The sequence below is a fragment of the Amphiprion ocellaris genome, chromosome 23 (genome assembly GCF_022539595.1).
Source record: "Amphiprion ocellaris isolate individual 3 ecotype Okinawa chromosome 23, ASM2253959v1, whole genome shotgun sequence".
In the NCBI taxonomy this organism is placed as follows: domain Eukaryota; kingdom Metazoa; phylum Chordata; class Actinopteri; family Pomacentridae; genus Amphiprion; species Amphiprion ocellaris.
The window spans coordinates 11,403,681-11,428,721 of NC_072788.1; the positions used below are offsets into that span (position 1 = coordinate 11,403,681).

Consider the following 25,041-nt stretch of genomic DNA (forward strand, 5'->3'; position numbering starts at 1 on the left):
TCCTCACTCTTATCAGTTTTCACGTCTTTTTCTCCCTCTAAATCTGCTGCTGGTTTGTGAAGTTGCATTAAAAATAGTAGAAAGTTTAATGCAATTTTACTTTATTTTGTCGACTGGATCGTGCTGTTAGATAAAAATTGAGACGCTGCATGAAATATGGCGTCTAAAATAGTCTTTATGCCAGGACCACATACAGGACGCATTTCTCCTTGAGAAATAATTTGTAGCAGCAATAAAATAATCCACATTTGAAAAATAAACCCCGTTCCTTTCAATGAATTGTTCATTCCTTCCCAGCTGAGGTGCTCAATAGTATATTTGCTCAGAATGGAAGCTTTTTTTCTTTTTCTTTTCGCGTCCAACCCTTCGGGGAGGCTGTGCTGCTTTACTATCTCTCGATTTACCGAGGGAAAAAAAAGAAATCCAGCTTTCCTAAATTTAGGTCAGCCTGCCAATGTAAGTGGAGCCCTGTAACACAGATCTGCCTGGAGTTCTATTACTTAAGCACCTTTGATCGATCAGCGAATGTATAATTCAAGAGCATCTGGTGGCAAGGTTGTCGGTGTCAGACACGGTGTGCATGACTGATCTCTTCCCCTCCGGTGCTGGAAGTCGCAGAAGGAGTTAACTCACACCGGCTGTCAGCTGTTCCAGAGATGTTGGGGTGGAATCGGAAGCAGATAATAGCAGAATTAGTATTCATCTTGATGCTACACGCCGCTGCTTACCTCCCCAGGAAAACACACTAATGTATCCATTAGCTATTTGTTGCGGCGCATTGATCTTGGGCCTCTTCACGTTTGATCTTCCGGGTTCAAAGATATTATTTGTGCGATCTTGTGTGGCATTTTCAGATTTAGTCGCTTTGCGTGTGAACTTTTAGAAACTCCGTGTCAACCAATCCCTCCCTGCAGCTTTCTAGGCCTCGTTTGAAAAGCGATCCATCCCGTGTGAGCTCTCATTCAGCTTCTCCTATAACCCAGAGTTTCTCTTTCCTGTGCTGATTTAAAATTAAACAGAAAATTAATGCACTTCAAATGCTGTTTTGCCTTTTTAGCTTTTTCATACATCAAATTACATCAAAAGCCGCCGTGGTAATCTATTAAATAAAAAAAGAACAAGTGAATACTTTCTGAGGGATGATTACAGTGAAATAATTTCCAGTTTTTTTGAAAGGGAATGTGAATAAGACCCGAGAAACAACAAATAACTGGGGAAAAAATGCAGAGCTAACTATCAATTAAGGAAAGTAGATGTTTAAGTGAACTACTGCCACTTGGCAGGGATTCAAATGAGCTTTAAAAATAACTTGTCCACAATTATAGGGGGAATTCATTTCATGCAAATGTACTGGAAGTGTGTTTTGATCAATTGTTCGTGTTAAATTGCCTGGAAGAGGAGCTTTGTCCTTCCAATTACTTCAGAGTTACTTTGTGCTTCATCTGTTCATCTGTGCGAGACGTTGCTTTGCTTGCATTATACCGCCGGTGTTTATGGAATACAGGCTTAAGTGATATGTAGGATCTATACTTTGTCACGAGGTATTTGATATCTCTCCTTCACTGTCTAATAAAGCAAAGGAAGCACTTTATTATATTGGCGGTGGGGAAGATATTGACATGGCATTTTGGTGGCATTATGAAGCCGGTTTAATATCGCCTTATTGTGTTGTAACAGCATCAAATCGTACATCATCTCTGGCACGAGGTGAAGCACTAAACGCTCAATTGAGCTGATGCACCGAGTTTACAAAGGTTAGCTCAGCGTAAAAATGATAACACCTCAAAGGCAGCTGTGAATGCAGCTCAGGTTGTCTACGTTGTCCCTGGTGATTTGAACATTTTCTGTGTCTGCAAAAGAGTTTCCTTTTACTAAACAAATATCAAACCCTTTAAACTAGGCATATGAATGCAACTTTTATCAGTATATTTTGATCTTCAACAAGTACATTTTCTTTCATCATAGCGTAATTTATCATACTTTGATGTAGTGCTTAGAAATGAGTTTTCAAGGCTTTTATTAAGTATCCAAAATCTGTATACTGTTTATGTTGGCTGATATTGTCGCCATGTCACAGATATGTTGGTATCACCATATGTGCTGTGTGATATGAAAGCAGTTTTTTTTTCTTTGTACAGACCATAATGTAGAAAAAGCTTTAGATTTAGAAATAGTGTCACAGTTTATCCAGCAGAGCACCTCGCTTCTTTACAATTGGGTAATTCCATGACAAATCAGTAGGTGCCTCCCGTCTGACCTCCTCAGAATCAGCTGATTTTTATGTAGAATAACTTCCGTATGTTAAATGATAAGTTTTACCTTCATGCTATGAATAATTTCAGAGGAATGGGTCAAAATTCCCTGTTATTAGGCATTTCTGAGCCTCATAACTTCATCAGAACAGCAGATAAACACATTCAGAAAAGGATTTTATCACAGAATGAATCGTGTCTAGAAGATGATCCTGGTAATAATGATCCTTTCATTGTCTATAACTTGTTCTGACCATCCGCTTATCACACATGCTGATACGAGCCTTCAAACTTTTTAAAGCTTTTACTGATAAATTATATAAACACATCCAGGGTACCAATGAGTGTTTCCATGACTCTGTGTCATAGACACGAAATTGCTGCAGTTTGGCTGTTGAAACTATGATAAATCCCGTATTTTGATGGTCAAAGTTGGCTGAACTAAAAGCAGATTGAGTGTTTAGATTGGGATACCTGAAATGGATGTAAAACTGATTTGGTTCCATAACTCAAATATGCTTTTCATCCCTTAAAAATATTTAAAGGTCTCTCTCCTGTACTTATGAAGTTATGAAAAATAATGCAAATTTCAACCTACCTCTATGTACTTCAAGGGCCTGTAACTCTGAAAATATTCCTAGTATGAAGGTAAAACTTGGCATGGCTTCATTAAATACATACTTTTTTTCTTCACAAAAACAATAGACTGATTCTGAGCAGTTGGGAACTTTTTTCCAATTTAGTTGACGTTATATGGAATGGCCCAATACTCTTAGCACTGTTTGCAGCACATGTAGCAGAGCAAGTATCACAGCTTAGAAGATGGTGTTGTTGAGTCAGATGGTGTCTTCACAGTGATTTGCCAACTAGTTTGTAAAAGACATTGCTGGAAGAGTAAAAAACAATGACCCCATCCCTTTCCTTTCTAAAACCACACTCATCTGACAGTATCACCTCCATCTAACACCTCCTTTGTGAACCGTTCTGATCTTTTTGACTGCTTTCCTCTGTGACCAGCTTCATACAGAGCATTGGAGCCATGCTCCCCATGTTCCTGGTGCTGGCCTTCATGTACACTGTGAGCATGACCATCAAGAGCCTGGTGCTGGAGAAAGAACTGCGGCTCAAGGAGGTGCTTCGTGCCGTTGGCTTTCAAAACGGTACCCTTTGGTCTGCGAGGTTTGCAGAGAACATTGTCCTGCTCACGGTTCCCTGTGTGCTCATAAGTGTCATGGTTAAGGTCAGTAGAAAGTTCGCTGAATGTGAAGTATCAAAACACAAAGCATACAATATGAAGGTAATGCATAAAGACCCTTTTTGACCTTGTTGCTAAAGTGTTAAAATGTTCACCAAATGGAAATATTATTGAAAACTCACTTGTTTTTGCATATATAGTTATCTCTGTATGCAAATGAGCCCTTTATATTTCTTTTTTGTAATAAAAAATGCATTACTTTGTATCCTTCCATGCTTTATTGGTGTTTTTTACGAATTTGTAGCCTCGAGTATGAAGCAGCTTTTTTTATTTTTGAAACTATTTCAACTTAAGAGCTAGCTTTAGCCTTAATTTCAATTATTACTTCTCATAAAAGCTCATCAAATGCAGCAAGAGAATAAGAATCCATCAAAATGCATCCAAACAAGTAATCTTTATAGTCATATAGGTCATGTTAGAGTTGTTATGCTTTGTGTTTTGGTATTGTTGGTGTCCTTAATCATATCCAATTACCGAGCACACAATCAAATCATTATCCCTGATTCTTCAAATCAGCCTTCTCGGGCTAATTAATTGAGCATGTGACCAAAACTGCAGTTTCTTCAAAATGAAAATCACGCTAGTAGTATTTTCTTTTGTTTCATGTAATTGCAGGATGTAATCGTAATTGCTTCTATTTGTGTAATTTGCCGAACGAATGTTTGGTATTGTATATTTCAATGGTTGTAGTGGAAATTAATTATCTTTTGCCACTGGAACGCTGTACACTATTTTACATTATACTAAATCTAATTAGCTGGTTAATAACCATAAATGTGGGGTGGGGGTTTAGTTGTATTGCAAAGACTTCATGTTCAAAGAGAGGCCCTGCAGTGTGGGCTAAAATACCTCTTGAAGTTTATGAGGTTTTTTTGTTTTTTTTTTTAATTAAATACTGCTCTGACACAATTTGGCACAAGTAGATTAATATTCAGCCTGTATTTTTCCCCACGCTGACGAAAACAAACTGTCCTCTTCAGAAAGAAATAAGAAGAATAATTGTGAAAACATCGTTTTGAGGTCCTATTATTTAATGGTGTTTGCGTTTACTGTATCTAATATTATACAAGCTTTTAAAACACATGGGTAAAATATACAAAGTAAACAGTAAGAAAGAATAACCAAAGTATCACAGAGCCCCTGATGTATAAGATGTGTAGTAACTTCAATTTTAAGTCATCAATCATTTGAATAGGTTTTAAAAAAATGAGTTGGAATTTATCTATATGTATATATATATATAAGCTAACAGTAGTTATGTACAGTATGTGTATTATCATTTTCTTGTTTCGGAAATATTAGAGCCTGTCTTAGATGTATTGGTGAATGTGTTAGGTATCCATCTTTTTTTTTTTTTAACAGAACATGATGTAATGTAGAAAGAGATGCTTGAGGTAGTTTAGAAATGGTGTCAAATTGTCAAATATAGCAGCTGCAACCCCATTATTTACAATATTCTTAGCACTTCTTGTAGAGTATATAGCAGAATGCGTATCACGGCTGATGCAGAGTCAAGTGGTGACGTCACAGCAAGCTGCTAACTAGTTTGTGTAACACATGGTTGTAAATTTAATGAGCCAGAAGCCTCTTACTGTTAAACATTGTGGTCACTCAGACTACGGGCAGTTCATGTTAGCAAGCACCAATCATTGTGGTATTTTAGCAAGGAAGGGCACCATGATAAAGACTGCTGTGGCACTTAATGACCTCTGGACAGAGCTCATATTTTGAAGATAAAAGACAGCAGAATACATTTATTGTAGATTTTCTGTTACTGTGTAATGAGCTGGACAACTGAAATTTGTTTGCTGTGTTAGCTGTTTAACACTGGTGCAACCATTTAGCAACCAATAGTTAACAGCCTTATCAATAATCAGTTAACACTGACAACAGAAAATGATCTCATGGACATCTTCACACAGTCTAATGAATCCACTATGACCACAGTCAGGTGACATATGCTGCTCATCTGGCACAGACAATCTGCCATTAGCTAACTGTGTTGCTAAAACCACATTTTCTCTTTGTTAATAACAGGAGAGCTCTCAACAGTAGCCATTAAGCGTCCCATGATGCTTTCTCATGGTGGCACTTTACTAGACAAACTTCCATAATGCTCTCCAACATGGAGCTCCCAGTAGTCTGGACTGCACACTGCACTAATAAACAGTAAGAGGCTTCACTTGGTGGCAAAAACAGGTACCACCGTGAATGTACAGTACATTTTTTGACATGCAAGTCTTTCGTCTTGTGCTTTATCAGTTAATATATATTTTAATAGTTATAAACAACTAATCAATAAGTCATTAACATCTCTAGCGACCCAAGACGGCGGTTGTCCGAACTACAGGAAATTAATGTTGACCAACAGAGAGCATTGTGGGAGTTTAGCTAGCAATGGGCACCATGACAAAGTCTCCTGTGGTGATTAATGGTGAGCAGACGGAGTTTAAAGACATGCTTTAGCCAACAAAGGCAGGGATCCTTTTGTTGAGTGGCGAAAGTCACAAAATATGGTTACAAAATATTCTTTTAGCATATGGATGAATGTCCCTTGTACTTTGGTCATTATTGATTGATAACCCCGATGACTATCAGTGAAGAAGACTGTATAAATATATGCGAATATGTAATATACTCTGTGTGTGCGTGTGTGTGTGTGTGTGTGTGTGTGTAAAGAATATCAGCTGATATATCAACATTGGCCCTAAAAAATCCAACATTGGCAGGACTCCAGCAAATATCAATACACTTGCAATTTAAAAAGTTGTTGTTTATGTATTAATCTCTCTGTAGAATCAGCGGTTTGGTGAGATATAGTGACCTTGTTTATCTGTTGAAATGATCATCTCCTAAAGAATCGATTCAGAAATAAGCACTAGCCACTGTTATCATTAAAGGGAGACCATTCTTGCCTCTGTGACAAACAGTGCAGCAGCAGCAGCAGCAGCAGCATTAGTGTGGGTCTCCTTTATATAGCACACATCCTTCAGCACCTCCTTGTTTTGTAGGCACAGTTAATAAAATAAAAAAGGATGGTTATTTCAGATTGGCCTAATCAATTTTTGCAGTTTAATTGTGAAATGCGGCTGGTAAATAAAAACTGATATTTGAACAGCTGGGTGAAATGTAATTTCCCATCAGCCTAATGTGTTTGCAAGCCATCAACAATTTGTAAACATTAATAACAATAAATTGAGTTAGTTGAGTGCCTTGGAGGAGCAACTGCAGGCGAGATGCGTATTCAGATCACAGGCCCATTCTAAATGATAATTTCACAGCTATTTTCAGCACATTAATAATAATAGCAAATCAAATGGTAATTATCATTAGGCTGTATCTGGATTAGGTGTGACAACAACCGGTTTTGTCATCTGCACCTGAGTCCTCTGTCGTTTTACACTTGTTTCCTCTTCCATTATGGTGGAGCTAATGCATTTACTGTTTGGCATCCAGACGGATATATTTACTCTGCTCCCGCACTTGGCTCCCACATCAAATCAGCAGGTTTGACAGTTTTTTTTCTGTACAAAAGCTAACACCGATCAGTGACTATCAATACACATTTACTCTCCCAAACAGTATGCTCTTGTTTTGACAGTGTGAAACCACCTTTCCAAATGTTTTTGTCATGTTTGCACTTGGTCATTAAAATTTGATTAAACGCACAACAACATTGAGAGCTGGGAACAACAACAACAACAAAAAAAAGAATGCAAATGACAACATCAAAGACCACCTTCACAGTTGGAACAGCTATTGACATCTAATTAATCTCTCAAGTGCACAGGACAAAAATATAAATAAAATGAGATATTATTGAGCCAGTAGTGGAACTTTATCTTTACTCATATCTTACACTTGGAAACACCTTTGAAGCTCCTGGGAAATTCCATTTTATGCTGCATTTAGTTGTTTGGTTAATTAGGAATTTAGATACAAAACGTATTGAACTCTAAAATGTTTTAGTGATGCATTGTTATACAGTAACCCAACATCAAACCACAGCAATTTCTCCCACAATATTCCAGTAAAATGCTTTTTACGCATTGATTTAACATTAACAGTTATCCGGTAACACAGTTGATCACATTCTGCCTGCAAGATAATTTTATTACAATTTTAAATACAGTAGTTTAACTTACAATTAAGTAGTTATTCATCTTTTCAGAAGACTGGATACTAAATTTAACAGCTAATAAAAATCATTTTTCCCTAATATCTTGTCTGCAAAAGGAAACGCAATGTCGTAAATGCATGCAGAGTTGCCGAGGACTTTATAACTGCACTCTCTTCCTTCTTCTTCTTCTTCTCTTCTTTCTTCTTTTTCTACCATTCTTAACATAATTTGGAGAATTAGCCAGCTGTTTTTAAACAAAAAATATGCTCGCCTAAATCCCTTGTATGCTTTTAGTTTTAGCAACCAGATAGTCAATATGGTACAGCACTGAGTTAGGCAGATAGCTGAAAGTGAATTTTGGATTTAATTAAATCATAAAAGTTCATGATATTTCTACTTACGGTACCTAATATTTCACCAACAATTATAACCCATGACTGCCCACTAGGTCAGCAGTGAGGAAGAACAACCAAAGTTTATCTCAGCATCACTACAGTCCCGGTGTACAATGCATTTAGTTTATATTCCATCCAACATGCTGAGAAGTCACCCAATGTTCCCTCTGCTGCCAGTTCAGTCAAGTCTGGCAAAAAGCCACATGCGACCCTCCTTCACCGCCAAAGGAAAGTGACAAGAGCCTGTAATGGAAATCTTCAAGAGACCATGCAGCATGGGAAGCAGCACATTCAATGCCAGCTTCAAAGAATAAATGTGGACAGGAACTTATATACTTGTGTGACATTTGTGCGATTGACTGTTGCGTGACCCCTCTTCCACAAATCTCACGACTTATTCATTTCCTGTAGTGACCTTTTCTATAAAAGTCAATTCTTAGAATTTGGTTCCCTCTGTGACTAGATGTGCTTTCTCTTACTGGAAATGCAATATTGAGGCTCTCCAGCTATTTCTAATGAGGCAGAACACATGACATAGGACAAAATAATTCATTCTGTCAGTTATATTCAAAAAGGAAAGTTGATGATGGTTTTAATAAAGCGTGATACAATGCTATTTAAATTCTTGACAGATGATCCCATTACGATGCAGGTTTCATGATCCTAGGACCTTGGATGTTTGTTCTCTACATGTCCAGCTCTGCCTAATTAATTATTACTGCTATTCCTCTGGCTTATTCTTCTAGATTCTTCTGACATGATTTTCAGCACCTAACTTGTCACGCTTTGAGAAAACCCATGCAAATTATATATCAAAATGTGTGGCTTGATCGGATATGGTGTGCTATGACTGTGCAATGGTTAGCCGATTCGCAATACCGTTTTTACAAAATTCATAAAAATTTGCGTTAAAAGTCCCCATTGAAATGAATAGGAAGCTGGTCGGACAACTGCCAAAACAAGCCATCTTTGGCATAAAATTTTTCTTTGGTTTTTGATTTTGGCGAAATACATTTTATAAAACAGGTCGGTTGTCTTCACCTAATAATTTATAGTCTACATGAACAGCTTATTCATAAAAATGTAGACATTTGTCTCTCCTGTCACTCAGCTTGAGCTTCATTATCACAGGACTTATGTTTTTTTTTTTTTTCTGAAACAAACTCTCGTTGACTCGCATTATATCAGAGCTCCAAAATTTCAGGTGAATCTTTCTAACCTGCCACCAAATCTGTATAATTCGCAGTACGAACTTAACTTAAAAATACATCACTGTGTTGAACACAAGACTGAGCTTCATGCGGGGAAAGAATTTTTTTGATGAAACTTATAGTTTTAGAGCTGTGACAATTTATTCGAGGGTCTGTCTGATCTTTCTGCCTGCTCTGGTCACTGCAAGCAACCAAGGACACGCTGCTGGATGACTGATTGCTACACTTTCAAAGTAAAAGCTGAAAGATGTTAAAAGGTGCTGATTAAGGTTTGTGAAACGTGCTGGCTTTTCAAAAAAAAAAAAAAACAGTACTTGTATAAATGAACCTTTATGTGTAATTATAGCAGGACGTATTAACTGGCAAAAGCTGTATTGGCACAGTTTCTTCAAAAATGTCCAAATTTCAATATTGAGATCTAGTTATAGAACAGCCAAACTGGTTGACATGCAAAAGTTTTCAAACTAACACATTTCCGTATCCAGATGCAGATTGAATGTTGACACCAGGTGTAAATGGAGTCTTGTCTGGTTTGGCTCCTCCACCTTCCAGGTTCCTTCGCTCGCTGGCTCGCAACATCCCCTTATACTTGACTTTAGCTTGGCTCTACTCGGTGGCCATGATTGTTAAGAGCATCGTCTCTGAGAAGGAGGCGAGGCTTAAAGAGACGGTGATGATCATGGGCCTCAGGAGCGGCATCTATTGGCTGAGCTGGGCTGTGTCCAGCGTGCTGCCGCTGGTCGTCAGTGCTATCCTGCTTACCGTTCTCCTTAAGGTGATTTTATATTGATTTAGCAGTGATTCAAGGACGACCTGGTGATACTTTTGGAGAGTTTTGGACATCAGTTTAATGTGACGCTAACACAGCTGCACTTTCATGTAGCTCCATTGAACAACATCCTCTATAAGAATTTTAAACACAATTGCATCCATTACAATAGCAGCTCAAGTGGCACTTAGCAAAAAAGACTCAGAAAAGACGTCATAGTGCATCGTGGGCGAACGGATGGATGCATGAGTAGCTCTCTAAAAGTACAGAAGGATCCTCCTTCCAACTGGCAGACTAAAAGAGTGACATGTTTGAGGACTTTCAGGTTATGCAAGTCCACAGGAAAAGTGTAAAAAAACAACATTTGAAACACCTTTTACTCTGCCTTGCATGTTAAAAAAAATCTGCCTCGATAATCGCATTTTCTGAATCAGTTTGTACTCTGAGATGTTTTTGACTTCAAATTACTTTTTCTGTCTTTTCCCCTTCATTGACTTCATTCTTTTTGCACAGTACGGCAAAGTCCTGCAGTACAGCGACCCCTCGGTAATCTTCGTCTTCCTGCTGGTGTTCTGCCTGGCCACCGTCACTGAGTGCTTCTTCATTAGCGTCTTCTTCTCTAAGGCCAACTTAGCAGCGGCGTGCGGCGGCCTCATCTACTTCGTCCTCTACCTGCCTCACGTCCTCTGCTACGCCTGGAGCGACGTCATGGGTTTCCAGGCCAAGGTCGCCGTGGTGAGTCTGTCCTCGGCTCGTTTTTTTAGAATATCTCCCCCTGCTGTTATCATACACGACTCTATTCTGAGCTTAATTCCTGGGTTATGTTTTTGTGCCGCTGTAATCACACTTTGTCAGTCACACTTGTTTGTTCCTTGTTCCCTTTAAATCCAAGCAAGTCTGATTTCATTTGTGCTGCTTCTTGCCAATAATATCTGCCTTAAGTTTGTTGTTGTTGTTGTTGCACCGCTCTCCTGGTAATAAAGTGTGAGCCTTCAGGATGAGTTAAGGGGTCCAGTGACACTTAAATTACAAAACAAATGCGTGTGGGAGTTATTTTAAATATTCATACTGTCACTGTGAATTGGCTTTTTGTTTGTTGTCACACATTTTTGCAAGAATTTTCCCTAAAACCAGCCAGTGGCAGAAACATAAAAGACCAGACTGACACACAGTGAGGAAGTTGAAGGGGATTTTCTCCCATCCTCTGAGGGATAAAGATAAATAGTGTACCATTGCTCAACTTTCAGTGTAGCCTTTCTGTGTGACCTTTATGGCGCTGCTGCTATCATTTGTCCTCAAGCTGTCTTTTGGAGACAAAAGACACACGAAATCTGGAATCTTTATTGCGCAGGTGCGTCTTTGCAGAATTTTAATCAGGTCACGGCAAATTTCGACAACGCAGTATTGGACGAGGGAGGTAAACAAAGTCGCATTTCTTAGTGATCAATTTGAAATAGCTGGCAGTCAATCATATCTTACACTGACATCTGACAGAAGTTGCTTTCATGTTTTTTTTGTTGTTTTTTTTGCCAATGGGCAACATAACAGCTGGAATTTTTCAGCTTTGAGGGGGTCCTCTAAAATGATATACAGTAATTCCCTTCAAGAAAACTTGTCACTCAATTCCCTTTGTACAGACTGCACGCTGTGGCGAGGTTTTACATATAAAGCACAGGAAAAACCTTATTTAATCTCTACACAAAGTGCCGTTGCCAGATCCTCCCCTGGCGCTGTTATTTTTCTCCCCTGCTCCAGCTAGATGGATAGCCCTCTAACCCTCTAATTAGCATGAGCAATGTTCCTCTGACCAAACCGCTATCCGGTTCATCCCTGCTCTTTATCACAGACTCCTTCTCCTGGCTCAGGTGAAACTGCAACATGCCGAAGCGTTCGAATTCTTCCCCCGAATATTGTATCTGATAATGAAGTCTTTAATCGGAGTAGAATTTCAAAAAGATCGCCTGAATTCACGGAGCCGTTTCTGATGAAGGAGAGCTACAGACAGCACATCAGAGGGGTCACTATAAAACAACGAAACTGTACTTTTTTTCTCCTATTTTCTCACTCTCTTTCCTCCAGTTTTTAACGAGGTAGAAGGAAGAAGAGAGGCCACGCAGTTCTTTTATATTCTGGAAAAAAGCAGGAGTGATTTTCAATTAATCATTCAGTCCTGGAAAAATCTTGAAAAATGGTAATTTCCCCCCAAAAATAAATTAAAACTTTGTCGGGCTTTTTCCTTTTGGTTAAATCAGTTAATTGATCTATGCTTTTACAACATCTGGCAGCTTCACCAGTAATGGGACTCCTCTGACATTCATTATAATATAGAATATACTGTACGGCCTCCTCTGGGCTGCAACTAAAGGTTATTTTTATTATCAATTATAGGGGCGGGAGGTTATTTTTGCATTCATTCACTCGCAGAATGAAAGGAAAATGTGAACGACGTACAAAAATGATAATGTGTCTCGGAAATTGGACAGCATTTACAAAGTTGATGCCCTCAGATTGCTCGTTTCGTCCAACACACTGCTAATTTGAACGTTTTAAAAGCAAAAGAAAGGGGATGTGTTACTTGAAAAATGGCCAAAACAATCACTCAATTATTGAAATACTCAGTTTTTCAAAATCCAGTGCATTCTGAGAATCTCTTAGCAAACAGAAAAGCTTCAAATTGCAGCTTTTAAAGGAGACTTTCTTCAGACAGACGTGCCTTTATGTCCGCAGTGATTCTTGTCCTTCTAGCTGTACTAGCTGAAAATGTCCTGGAAAGAGACTTCTTAGAAAAGAGCATGAACCTTGATTACTCTCCCTCTTTACAATCTTCCCCGACTGCAGACAACTGAATGATGGCTGAATGGTGCAGTTTGACAGTGTTCAATGGACTAGGTTTTGTTTTGTCTGCCTCCCAACTCTTGGCCCTTCTCTAAAAAACCAATAGGAGTGGCTCCTGTCGTGTTGTCAGAGGTCAAGGATGGCTGCCCACCAGCCCTGCTGTCAGGCCTCATCTACTGACTGATGGGCAGATGGGCAGTGGAGGACAGAGCAGGAAGTTGCCAGCACTCTTAGCAGCTAGAGGGTTTGGCGTCGCTGCAGAGCTTTTTTTTTTTTGTCTTTTTTTTTTAGATCCTCTGCCTGTTAGTGTAACATCGGGCAGGCCGTATCCATGATGATTCGTCTCCAAAGCTTCAACAAACACTTCTGCCGGAGTATAAATGTTGCGAGCAAATGAGGCGTGATAAAACAGCTGGCAGGCAACATGGCAGTGCGGAGTGAGAGGCCGTGCTAGATGATGTCTCGTGGGCAAAGCATCATTTGCAGTTTCCTACTGTATAAAAGCGACAACAAATCTTTGTTTGGAGCGTTTCAGTGCCTAAATTCAAAGGTGACGCAGCACTTAACCCTGAGTGTGACGAAGCACAACATTAAAACCACAGACAATTGAAGTGAGTCACAATGCAATGTTCTACAGGGAAACCTTTGGACCTGGTAGTCATGTGGATGTTGCTTTGACACGTACCACCCACTGAAACATTACTGCAGACCAAGCACAGTCCTCCATAGTAACAGCAGTCCTTGACAACACCTACCACACTGCAAAAACTGCTCAGGAGTATCAACGAAGACCCCAAAGTGTCTCCAAGCCACTTTGATCCTAAACCAATCGAGCATCTGCTGGATACACAGAAAGATGAGATGAGATATCTATAAGTACTGGAAACCAGTACATAAGGGCTTTTAAATGTGCAAAATATTCATAATTCCCTGTTATGAATGTGAACCAAAATAAAGTATGACATTTTTTTGATGTTAAAGAAGCACCATTTGCAAGATTTTGAAAAAAATTCTTGCAAAAATGTGTAAGAACAAACAAAAACCAATTTATAGTGACAGTATGAATATTTAAAATAACTCTGACATGCATTTGTTTTGTAATTTCAGTGTCACTGGACCACTTAACTAATGCTGAGGGCTCACACCTTATTATCAGGAGAGCAGCGCTGCAACAACAACAAATTTAAGGCAGATATTATTGGCAAGAAGCAAAGGAAGTCAGAGTTGTGCCTGCTTAGATTTAAATGGACCGATGGATGAAAAGGATTTGCACAAAGGGGACCTAAACACTAAAGGAACTTGGTTGTAATGTTGTGGCTGCAACTTTGGTTGAGTTATTGCCTCAATTCCGTAATTAGAGACTATTGCGTCGCCATTTTCACCAGTTTGCTAAAAGCAGGGCATGTTAGCCGTGTGAAGGGAGAAAATTTCCAGGCTAAGCTAGCTGTTTTCCCCTGTTGCGGTCTTTTTACAATGCTAAGCTAATGTTAAAATAAAGAGCTGCTTACTCCAGTTGCCTATTTAGTAGAGCGACAGTGGTATGAAACTCTTGCCTAATTCTCAGTGTGAGAGCAAACTGTTTCTTAACTGTGAGTGCATGTTTCATTTTCAGAGTTTATTATCCTGTGTGGCTTTCGGTTACGGCTGTGAAAGCTTTGCTAAGTACGAGCAGCAAGGCATCGGCATCCAGTGGCACAACATCAACAAGAGTCCGGAGGAAGGAGAACGCTACACCTTCGTCATCTCCATCGTCATGATGCTGGTCGATGCCGTTATACACTGGCTGCTCACCTGGTACATCGAGAACGTCTTCCCGGGTATTCATTTTTAAGCAGCAATGTTTTTCGTGATGCTACATTTGAAAAAAATGATGATTTTGACTTCAGCCTCAGTGACAGCTCCAGACTCATTTAATGCTTTTCTCATGGACTCTAATTAAAAGAACTCAGGATCTTTGCCAGGCTGTCAGAAGGACTCATACACTGTAAACTACTATATTCTCTCCAAGCCAAGATTAAAATGTAACGTTCTCCTTGATTGTTCCCAGGCCAGTATGGAATCCCCAAGCCGTGGTACTTCCCTTTCACTAAATCTTATTGGTGTGGGACCATACCAGTGACTGACGAAAACCCAGATTTGCTCCAAGACTCCACTGAATATAACAGTAAACTGCTTTTTTCCATCTCATTTTTACCTTTGGTGTGTATCTGTAGCATTTATTAAGGATGTGTTAGTTTCTCAACATCTTGTTTATGCACTAGATTGAACTAGATTGCAATGGAAGTTAATTTGTCACGTTGTGATCAAATTTCTCTAAGGAGGAAATGAAAAATAAGTCAGGAACTTGTAAAAATAAAAAAAAGAGATGGATTTTCAGTTAAAAATGTATCAGCAATCAAGCAAAATCGGTTGGGAAATGTCTGCATATCTGCAAAAATCTGTTATCGTGCATCACATTTTTTGCCTTTGAAAAAGCCTTCATATCAAAATGTTCCTGCATTAATCTTTATAAATGCTCAGCAGCCAAAAAAAATGTTATTTACCACAATGTGAAAGTGAGGAATACAAAAAGTGACAAGAATTTTCATACCAAAGAACAACAATCTCTGTATTAATTGCTAATCATAAAATGGGAAGTGTTTATAAACAGTCTGTGAAGAAAAGCTGCATTTAGTCTTTGCCAAGTATGTTATTCAAAAAAGCAGATCTTATTCCAGCTTGTACAAAAACATATTTTGCAGCATCCATAAATAATATTAATATCTTAATGTGTGTTTTTTTGTGTCGTTTCTGCAACATTTTTTGTTTACCTGCGGATTATAGTATCATATTTGTATTCTTTTACCTGCTTTTTATGCCTGTTTCTCTGTTTTTATGCTTGTGTCTGTGAAGAATATCTGGAGAAACCGCCACCTAATATGAAAGCAGGGGTCTCGGTGCGCAATCTTGTCAAGATCTACAAGACTGGAAAGAAACTCGCCGTGGACGGGCTGAGCGTGGACTTCTTCGAGAGTCAGATCACATCTTTCCTTGGCCACAACGGAGCTGGGAAAACCACCACGATGTGAGCCGCATTATCTGTTTGTCCCATGTTTTTCCACTTGGCTCGACGTTTGTATAATTTCGCGGGGGTGCGACTAATCTAAATTGTACACAATGGCGACTGTACCGGAGCCGCGTTAATTCAGTGGTCACTGCTTTGAAAGACTAACATCGTCTGAGAGGACATTTATCACACGGAGTCAGCTGTTGGGTTGATAGTGGGAGTTATTTAATTGCTGTTTTTAAAAACACTGAGGAAAAAAAAGTAAGGTTGGAAGGGGTTTAGGATGACAGGAAATAAATGAAGCCCAGTGGCCCAGAAAGTCTGAGCGACAGAGAGAGCAAGTGATGCAAGACTAAGGGCTGCAGGGAAGACATCGGCTCTGAGCAACTGGAACCAAACAGAACAGAGCACAATAAGAGAAAGGACAGAGGAAGGACTCTGTCACACACTGGAGCTGTGTGTTAATGCATTTACTCAGCACACCTTCTGTCTGTCTCACAGATGTACTGTTACAACTGAGTCTCAATATGAGCTAAGAAAACTTCTGCTTTCTGGGAGTTTTGTGGAAATGTTATCAGTAATCTGGTGTTTCCGCTTCTGTATCTTATGATCTTTGGTAATTAATGCATATTTAATGACCAGTATGGACCATTTTTTGAACATAAACAACAACATGAAAAGAAGATTAGAACATTTTAATAACCGAACACATACTGTCTGTTGACAAGTCCATGTCATTTCAGATAACACTGTTATTGCACTGTCTCAGATTTTCTTCAGAGTTCATTTATTCAAACTTTTGGAAACCAAAACTAAGTTCTCTGCAGTATTATAGCTGAATTTTGAGAATTTCATGTGATTTCAGACCTGGGATTTTTTTGCATTTTCATTCTCAAAAGCAACATTTTACCTGGGAAGTCATTTTAAGACTTCATTTTATCTTAAAATATCACTCCAGCAGCCATGAAACACCAACTAAATTGCCTCCAGCAGATCCAAATGATGGAAAAGCTTCACCAGGCCTTTTTTTATTATTGGTCTTTGAAAAAAAAGTGCATTTTTTATCAAACCAGAGTGTTATTGGGGCCCCACAAACTTCCACTAAGTGTATATGTATGGATATTTGCATGTTTCCTGCTAAAAATAAGAGTCTTTGGTTGACAGTTCACCAACTTTTGAGTAATCTGACATCAGTCAAATTTGATGTGTGGAAAGAATGACAAGCCAAGGTTGCTATTTTTCGCTGTTTTGTCAAAATGGTGATGTGACTCATTCGTAGGAGCACAAAAACTGGTGTGTATTTGGGTCTATATATTGTCAACATGCGTGCAAAGTTGCAAGTCGCTTCCATGTTTAAATTTAAAAATATGCAAGTCTTTTTTGGCTTTACTGAACGTTTCCATACATAAACTTGCAGACAGAGCAACTGATGATAATTCAACACACATCACCACAAGTGAAACAGACAATCGATGCTGCATTAAAAGGAACAAAAGAAAACAATGCAGGAGTTTACTCATTCCTCAGTGGATTAGCATTTCATTTATGTGCAGAAAGGAAATTCTCAGAAGGCATTTCAGTGTCTCATTTGGCCTGAACTATTGACATCTGTATGAGGACTCTCAGCTGTTACAGTCTACCAGTTCTGCACGGATGTGAATCTTGAAACATAAATGATAAAATGTCAAACACAATCGTCTATCTTATACGGCCAGAATAAGCAATGAAGATGTTTTAAAATTACTAAACGCAAATTATATGCTATTGAATAAAAATTAGGAAACAGCAAGCAACATTTTTTGGACACGTCATAAAGAAAGAGACCTTGGAATATATTATCACAACTGGAAAAATTAATGGGAAGAGAGGATGAGGCAGACAGAGAATGAAAATGATAGACGGATGGACATCATGGCTACACGTGGAAGGAGCAACAGTCACGATTCAGAAAGCAAAAGATGGGATTCGATGGAGGGAAATGATCCCCTACGCTGAATGGCATGGCACTTGATTGATTGATTGATTGATTGATTGATTGATTGGCACCACCGAATGCCATCAGATAAAGGCCACTTAACTTTACCTTCACAAAATTCTCTAAATTCAGCCAAAATATTTTACAGAACTTGGTTTTTGTCCCTAATGAGCGCATTTCTGATGATAGAACTAAATCTCAGACAGTGCAGCAACCTGTTAGTGCCTGAATTTACCAAGATGAAATCTATTTTGCTCTGAGTCACAACAACTGACATTTGTGTGCTCTATAAATACATCTAGGAAAAGCTACATGATGATTGTCGGCACTTATTGAGACATTTTTCTCCTATTTTTCTCCCCCTCTGTAGGTCCATTCTGACTGGACTTTTCCCTCCGACATCAGGAACAGCCTTCATCAACGGATACAACATCTGCACCGACATGGACAGGATCAGGAAATATTTGGGAATGTGTCCACAGCACAACGTCTTATTCAATGAGTGAGTGAATTTAGCAGATTCATGTCCTCAGCTGCCCTTTAGTATAATCATGTTTTGTTTCAGCTGCGTTAAAAAGAAGAAGAAGAAAGAGAGGTGGAAAAAAAGGATCATTACACTGCAGTTTAATCATATACATAATAGAGCTCAGTCTTGGCTTATGTTTCCCATCAACACACCATTACCCTGTCTCTCTTTTTCGTTTTAAAAATGAAATGACCTTTGTTCACTCCATCTGCTAAATTTCTCCTATCATCATTCCCCACCATTATCCTATTTTTTTGTTTCATCCTTTACTTCTCTCCCACCACAAACTGATTACCTGAAACCCCGACACAAGCCTTACATCATAATTACAGCCGAAATTACCTTCATTAATTTTAATTCCAGATGGTGAAAGCATCTATATTAAATAAGGTTAAAATATTAATGCGAAAATAAAGGCGGGCATTACGACATATTATGTTCTCGTCAAGATATAATTCAAGACTTTACTTTAGTTCACCAAAGTTTAATTAGAACGTTACCGGGTGGTCTTGCAAAGTGCATTAGCGTGACACTTTTTGGATGTTTGGGCCTTATAAAGTGGCAGGTGGTGCCCTCACGTGTCAGTCAAACGGGAGTTACGGTGTCATTTCCAACCTTTGCAGGCTGACGGTGGAGGAGCACATTTACTTCTACGCCCGGCTGAAAGGACGCAGCCGTGCCGAGGTTAAAATGGAGATGGACCAGATGATTGAGGACGTCGGTTTGCCGCACAAGCGCAAGGACCTCGCTAAGAACCTGTCAGGTGTGTTGACGTATCTGGTCTGATTGACATCGCGTCGAGATGTAAATTTTACTTCTCAGTTCCCCGTGTGATGGCATATCACGCGTAGATTATCCTTTTCTTCCCTCTGCAGTGCACAAGGCGGTTTCGACACACACATTAGCTCTACCTGAGTGTCACAGGTTGTAATTCATTGTCTGGGAGGGGGGCAGCAGCAGCAAGCAACTCCTACTTGATAAATTGTCCCCAGTCACGGATTGCTTGTGAGCAAAATCACTGAGATATGACTTTCAAGGTTGATCTATGCTGACATTTCCACTACATTAGCACTACATTGGATGCATTTTGAAGAGCTCGCTAAGAGAGCGAAGGCTGGAATTATGCTGGGCAGGTAGATCTGCTCCCCTGCAATCAATCACTTTGTGCCATGCAAAAGACAATAAAACATGGAAAGGTACATCTCGACATATTTATTCCATAATCGCTCTCCAATAGTCTGTCCGTTTTACTCCTGACACCTAATGTTGACGGATGGTTGTGGAGCATTTTGACCAAGACAAAGATATCAGCTGAGGTTTGTCGTTATATAATCATGTTCTACCTTTCAGGTGGGATGCAGAGGAAGTTGTCCGTGGCCATAGCGTTTGTCGGCGGCTCGAAAATCGTCATCTTAGATGAACCTACAGCAGGAGTGGACCCCTACGCCCGCAGGGGGATCTGGGAACTGCTGTTAAAGTACAAACAAGGTATGGGATCAGTGGTAAGAACCAAAGCTCCACTCGAGGCTTTGAAACCATTTGTCAAATTGACTGGAAAGCTCAGAGCGCATGTTTGATCTCTTTAGGAAACTTTTCCAAAACTGAGCCACAGCTGAAGGTAAACTTTTAACTGACAGATGAGTCCAATAGCAGACCTGGTGAGGTAATGAACCAGTCAGACTCGACCCTTGTGCTGGAGAGAATCTGTGAATTGTGCTTAAGCAGATTGAAATGGAAGTGAAGACAAGTAAATCCAAGAAGCTATAATTGACGCCGGTATTTAAGAGCCCTTAATTGTCTGCCAAATCAGTTGGCTTGTCACTCTCTGTCTTTATATACTTTGTGGCTGTAAGCAGGACATGGACATTATAGTAACACAGTCTCGCAACACATGTCTAAATGTTTAATGTGCATTGAGTGACATCCCGCCCTCACTGTGTCATTAGCTTCTCTCTTTCTCTAATCAAGTCCTTTCACTCCAATTGGGAGCCGGAGATAACTCCGTTATAATGACAACCCTCACATTCTGGCTGCCTGAGTGACTCATGTTTTGTGCCTCTCTGCTCTTACTTGCACCACGGTGTTGCTAAGGTTTGTCATTAAACAGGGAAAAAAAAAAGCTGCAGGCAGTCTGTTTGTGTGAAAAAGCTGAGGGCTGAAATTGGACTTAATACTCTGGTTCTTCATAGCTAATTAAGTGTGCAGGTTTTTCAGGCAGACAGGTTGACCACGTCGCCCCAAGTGGGTGTTGTTTTGATTAAATTCAGTGGGGGCTTATTTGGTTGGTTGCAGTTCAAACTCTACCTTAAAACGCAGTGTACATGCTTTTGTTTAGCCAAAATCCAACCCTCAGTGCATATTTAAGATGAATGTGCCTGTGCATTTTGTAATAAGTCGAGAATGTTCATCAAAATGCTGAAACGTTGACATGTTGGGGTGAGAATTTTGCTTTTTAATATCTCCGTTTCCATATTTCATACCTTGGATGGTGAAGATTTACTGTAAAAATTAGCAAATTATGAATTTATAATTATTATCCATTACTGGAAGTTGATTAAATTACCCCTCTCATTATGTTATAAAATGGGCCTTGAGGATGATATTAATATAATGGATTTAATACTTTGTGCTCGGTACCCTCAGCTTTGTGTGTTTATGCTGTGCTTTGCATCATTTTATGTTACCAGATTTATTGATTGCAACTGATATTTTCAGATCAATTGACAAGCTTTTTCTGCAGCCCTGAAAGGCTTCAGTTCTCCTTTTCTTTCATGTTTCCTTCAATAGCTCTTTATTACCACATAAATATTAATGCTACCAGATGCACATGATAGACAGCCGAACAAATACACAGTGGATGAAACCTGTTATATCCAAGGATTTTTGCGCTTCTTCTTGCTGAAGTTCTCATTGTAACATCTTGTGTCAGCATGTAGCCACTGGAAATTAAAACATGAACGTCCTTCAAGTTCAGGATTTAATTAGTTGTTGCGGTTGATTTAAATTATCCCGTTCTTTTCTAATTTTAATGCCATAAACAGTGTATGATCATAGTAATATGTAGTAGTATATCTTAAATCCCAGTGACACAATTATTACTACATTTAGGCAAAGATTAAATCTGTCATTTGACGCCAGGTGATTTATTTAAAAACAAGAATCAAAACTGCTGCTTGCAAATAAGCAGAATAATCAACTCTCTTCCAGTACTTACCTTGAAAGCAAATATACTGACAAAATTCAAGGTGGATGTTTCCAGCCGTATCATTTGTTGTTGATGCTGAGTGCAATGGCATGCTTTGTGTGTATGTGTGTGTGTGGTGCAATACATTATGTTTTTTTCCTCCCCAGGAATACAAATTAATGTAGGGTTGAGGCTAATGTTGCAACACAGATGGCATAAAAATGCGTCACTGTTTCTTTTTCAGGCGTTGTTTTCATGACACAGGAACCAAACACTGAAGATGTTTTTGTGTTAAAAATACACATTTTCACTTCCAACTTATTTAACCTCCATCAGACTCTTCGCAGTAATCACACCGTCTGACTTTGAATTGTGCCGATAAACAGACTGGATTAATTTTAAACCATTCTGTTCGGCTCTCACAGTGAACACAGGGACATCTGGTTATTATAACTCAGTGGACAGGCTGTAAATAGTAATGTAAAAATTTATTGATCCGAATTGATTGCCACAAACAACAGTTAATACAGTTTTGCCCAATAATTCATCTTCTAGCCGACGCACATAATATCTGTCTGAGCTTTCTCCACCACTCTAAAATCCATTTCTATCAACTTGATTTAGAGGGAAGGAAGCTAAATAACAGAACCCAGATTTCCAGCCTCACTTTGCTGTACGCAGTGCGAGTACTAGCAATTTACCTGAACACACCCAACTCCATTTGATATATCACTTTGTGCTGTAATGCACCACAACACACTATAAATCAGAATACCTTTGTGGGCCATCTGCAGTCCAAACACATTTATTTTTCTCCCAACTCACAGATGATGCAGTGCTTTTTGATTTTTTTCTCTACTTGTAAACCACAACAAATCCCCAGGAAAATCATCTGTAAGTTTGAGCATCCCATACAAAATGAACAGGCGCTGTCGAAAATAAACCTCCAGCAATCTCCCCCAGCCTCCCCCTTCATAAGCATAGCTTTTTCCCCCCATATGCTAAATTGACTGGGTTGTGGGCATTCATTCATCTTGGGCAATTTGTTGGAGTCTGTATAGAGAGAGCTCCAGACTTGCTTGGCATAGCATAAGGCAGCAATACTTAACTGAGAAGGGATGGATTTAGCAGCTCAGCTGGTGGCAGGGCACAAAAAGTGTGAGTGTGTACTTTCAGAGAAGGGGGGGGGAAAGCGGAAATAGTTGGGCAAGCAAAATGAGTACATTGGAGTGCAGTTAATGACCTCTGAGTGTGTCCTTGTCTGAGGGATAATGTGACCTGCCAGGATACAGATTTTACTAGCACAGTGTAAAAATGGCCAGCACAGCACCCGACCTTTGGCAATAAACACCTGCAAATTTGGTGAAGAAGGGGTGAAAACTCCAAATGTATGAGCAAAATGTTGTGTTATCTAATAGATGGGGATATTCCGATTAGGTTATTTTGCCCCTGATGTGAGACGAGTTATTTAATATTTAGCATCTGCTAATACTGAGTTTTAATTTCATACCATTTCCCTACATAATATATGCTTTAAAGTTAGTAAAATCAATCGAATATATATTTGACTACTGAATAGCTCAACCATGTGTTAAGAAAAAGGTACATTTCTGCATCCAAGCTGTTACTTAATGTTACGTAATTGGTCACAAACCTCATCTTAAAGTTTCAGTAGGACATTTTCTGAAATGTAATGTGGAGAGAGTAGGGTGTACTCACACTCCCCAAGCTCCAAAAGACAATAAAAAGCTGTATTCTCTACACGGATGTCAGAAAATGTATTGCAGATTAGCTGTAGTACCTCCTTGTTCCACCAGGTGGAGTGTCTTACTGTTTAATATTGTAGTAGTTTGGCTCAGCTAGCTCCTTCTATTAAACATAATGGTCTGGCTGCACCACACTATGATACTGATTTAGGGGAGGAAGCTCTGCTTGTTTGTAGTTCTTTTAATGTTTCACATTTATCAAGTGAAGACGACTTCTGTGTTGCCTCTAAATGGTGGAAATGCTTTGGCAGAACATTTGCGTGCAGAGAGACTAGTGCTGTCATTAAAGTGGAAAAACTACCAAAGAAAACTAGCAGCACTGTCTCACTGTGTGATTCAGAACCTCTGCAAAACTTTAAATGTTTAGCATTGTAGGTTGCTAGCCCAGAGGCTGTCCTGTGGGAAAGTGGATTTTCAGAATGATAGCATGAAGATAGTGGAAGCGAAGGACAAAGCCAACTGAAATAAGTGCAAAATGACAGATTTATACCTGCGCTGTGAGCATTGTCAGGGTTTAACTAACATTGGGCACCAGGAAAAGACCTATGCGAGGCGTAATGACCTCCAGACAGAGTGCATGTATTTAAAACAAGTTGGGACCAACTAGGACAATGTTTTTGTAGTTTACTGGCATAAATAACAGAGCCAACTTCTCAGCCCACACATGTATCCATAGACTCAACTTTTAATATCAGCACAGGACAAATCTTCTTTGTTTGTACTATCAGTTGTTTGATTAGGCTGCTGATTATTGATTTAGAAAATTATGCGAAATTTGCATCCCTAGCATCCTGCCACAGATTTACAACACATATAGTAGTAGATATGTAGATATTTCTCAAGAAAACTGTAGGTGCTTCAAGAAAAATCTGAAGGTAAGACAATTAGCATCCATTTTCTGATCACAATGAATGTCTTTACCAAGACATATACCAATCAATTCAGTAGCTGTGGAAATATTTGAGCCTGGATAATATTTTTTCTCTTTCCGCCCACATAGCCACACTATTAGCATCGCTAATCGCCCATCAATAATTACTATTTAATGACTCTTTTGGCCTTTATAATTGAAAAAAAATAATAAACTGTAGACAGCACAGTCTTTTCAAAGTAACTGACTTCTAAGCAAATTTATTTCATACTAATAAAGGCATCAGGTTAAATGTTTTCTCCTTTTAAACATTACAGGATCAAAAGTTACCCAGTTACTCTGTGATTCTGCTTTCATGTCGACTGCACAGACATGACCACGCTGTGACTTCATTACAGATCGAGCCTCTTTTTTTTCCCCTGATTTCTGGGGTATGTGATAATTAATACGTGTTATCTGATACAGCATGATTTGAAAGGATTAGAGCACCTGTGAATAATCTCACAATGCATGCTGTAGTTGTCATTGCGATTGTGTTCAGTTTGAAGCCTCTCGAATCAAAGGACTCGCCGAACAAAAGCGAGAGCTGGAATAAAAAACATGGTCTCATAGAAACGCTGAAAAGTAGGCTTAGGGTGGCCTTTATCATCATTTTAATTTTGTCCCAGATTCACACCCACGCTCTCTACTGGAGTTTGCTTTGTTGCCATGCGGATAAGCAGGAGTAAAAAACACAGCAGAGTCGACACTAAGGAGATAAGTGACTACCATGCAGAGACAGATTGTGATATTGGCTTGATTTGAACAGTTTAGATCTGTGGCATCTTTGCTTGTGT

The 25,041-nt window shown here is 39.1% G+C and overlaps 1 protein-coding gene across 1 annotated transcript in view; it reads left to right on the plus strand.

The window, feature by feature from the left end:
• LOC111565691 (phospholipid-transporting ATPase ABCA1-like) overlaps positions 1 to 25,041 on the plus strand; it is a 197,552-nt gene that overhangs the window by 58,554 nt on the left and 113,957 nt on the right. The window contains exons 15-22 of the mRNA XM_023265879.3: positions 3,270 to 3,492; positions 10,516 to 10,737; positions 14,450 to 14,654; positions 14,885 to 15,001; positions 15,730 to 15,901; positions 18,229 to 18,360; positions 19,008 to 19,147; positions 19,735 to 19,872. Of these exons, the coding sequence (XP_023121647.2) occupies positions 3,270 to 3,492; positions 10,516 to 10,737; positions 14,450 to 14,654; positions 14,885 to 15,001; positions 15,730 to 15,901; positions 18,229 to 18,360; positions 19,008 to 19,147; positions 19,735 to 19,872 (1,349 nt within the window). The remainder of the gene's footprint in view (positions 1 to 3,269; positions 3,493 to 10,515; positions 10,738 to 14,449; positions 14,655 to 14,884; positions 15,002 to 15,729; positions 15,902 to 18,228; positions 18,361 to 19,007; positions 19,148 to 19,734; positions 19,873 to 25,041) is intronic.